Source organism: Aptenodytes forsteri, unplaced genomic scaffold (genome assembly GCF_000699145.1).
Source record: "Aptenodytes forsteri isolate BGI_AS27 unplaced genomic scaffold, ASM69914v1 Scaffold164, whole genome shotgun sequence".
NCBI lineage: Eukaryota > Metazoa > Chordata > Aves > Sphenisciformes > Spheniscidae > Aptenodytes > Aptenodytes forsteri.
The window spans coordinates 924,902-925,108 of record NW_008795527.1 but is presented as its reverse complement, the minus strand read 5'-3'; the positions used below and the strand labels follow the sequence as shown (position 1 = coordinate 925,108).

The 207-nt window shown below is 74.9% G+C and overlaps 1 protein-coding gene across 1 annotated transcript in view; it reads right to left on the bottom strand.

The window, feature by feature from the left end:
• HOXA9 (homeobox A9) overlaps positions 1-207 on the bottom strand; it is a 6,924-nt gene that overhangs the window by 3,039 nt on the left and 3,678 nt on the right. The window contains exon 2 of the mRNA XM_009282069.2: positions 54-205. Coding sequence (XP_009280344.1) covers positions 54-205 — 152 coding nt within the window. The remainder of the gene's footprint in view (positions 1-53; positions 206-207) is intronic.

Genomic DNA, 207 nt, shown 5'->3' with positions numbered 1-207 from the left:
GCCCGAGGAAAGACAAGGAGCCCGGCACAGGCTCAAGCCACGAACGCATGTACCTGCCGTCGGGCGGTGCCACGGGCGCCTGGTGGTGCGCGTAGGGGTGGTAGACGGCGGGGACGCCGCTGGCGCCGGCGGGGTGCGCGGGGCTCCAGGGGGGGCCGAAGACGGGCGCCTTGGGCTGGAAGCTGCAGGGGGCCAGCTCGGGGTGCT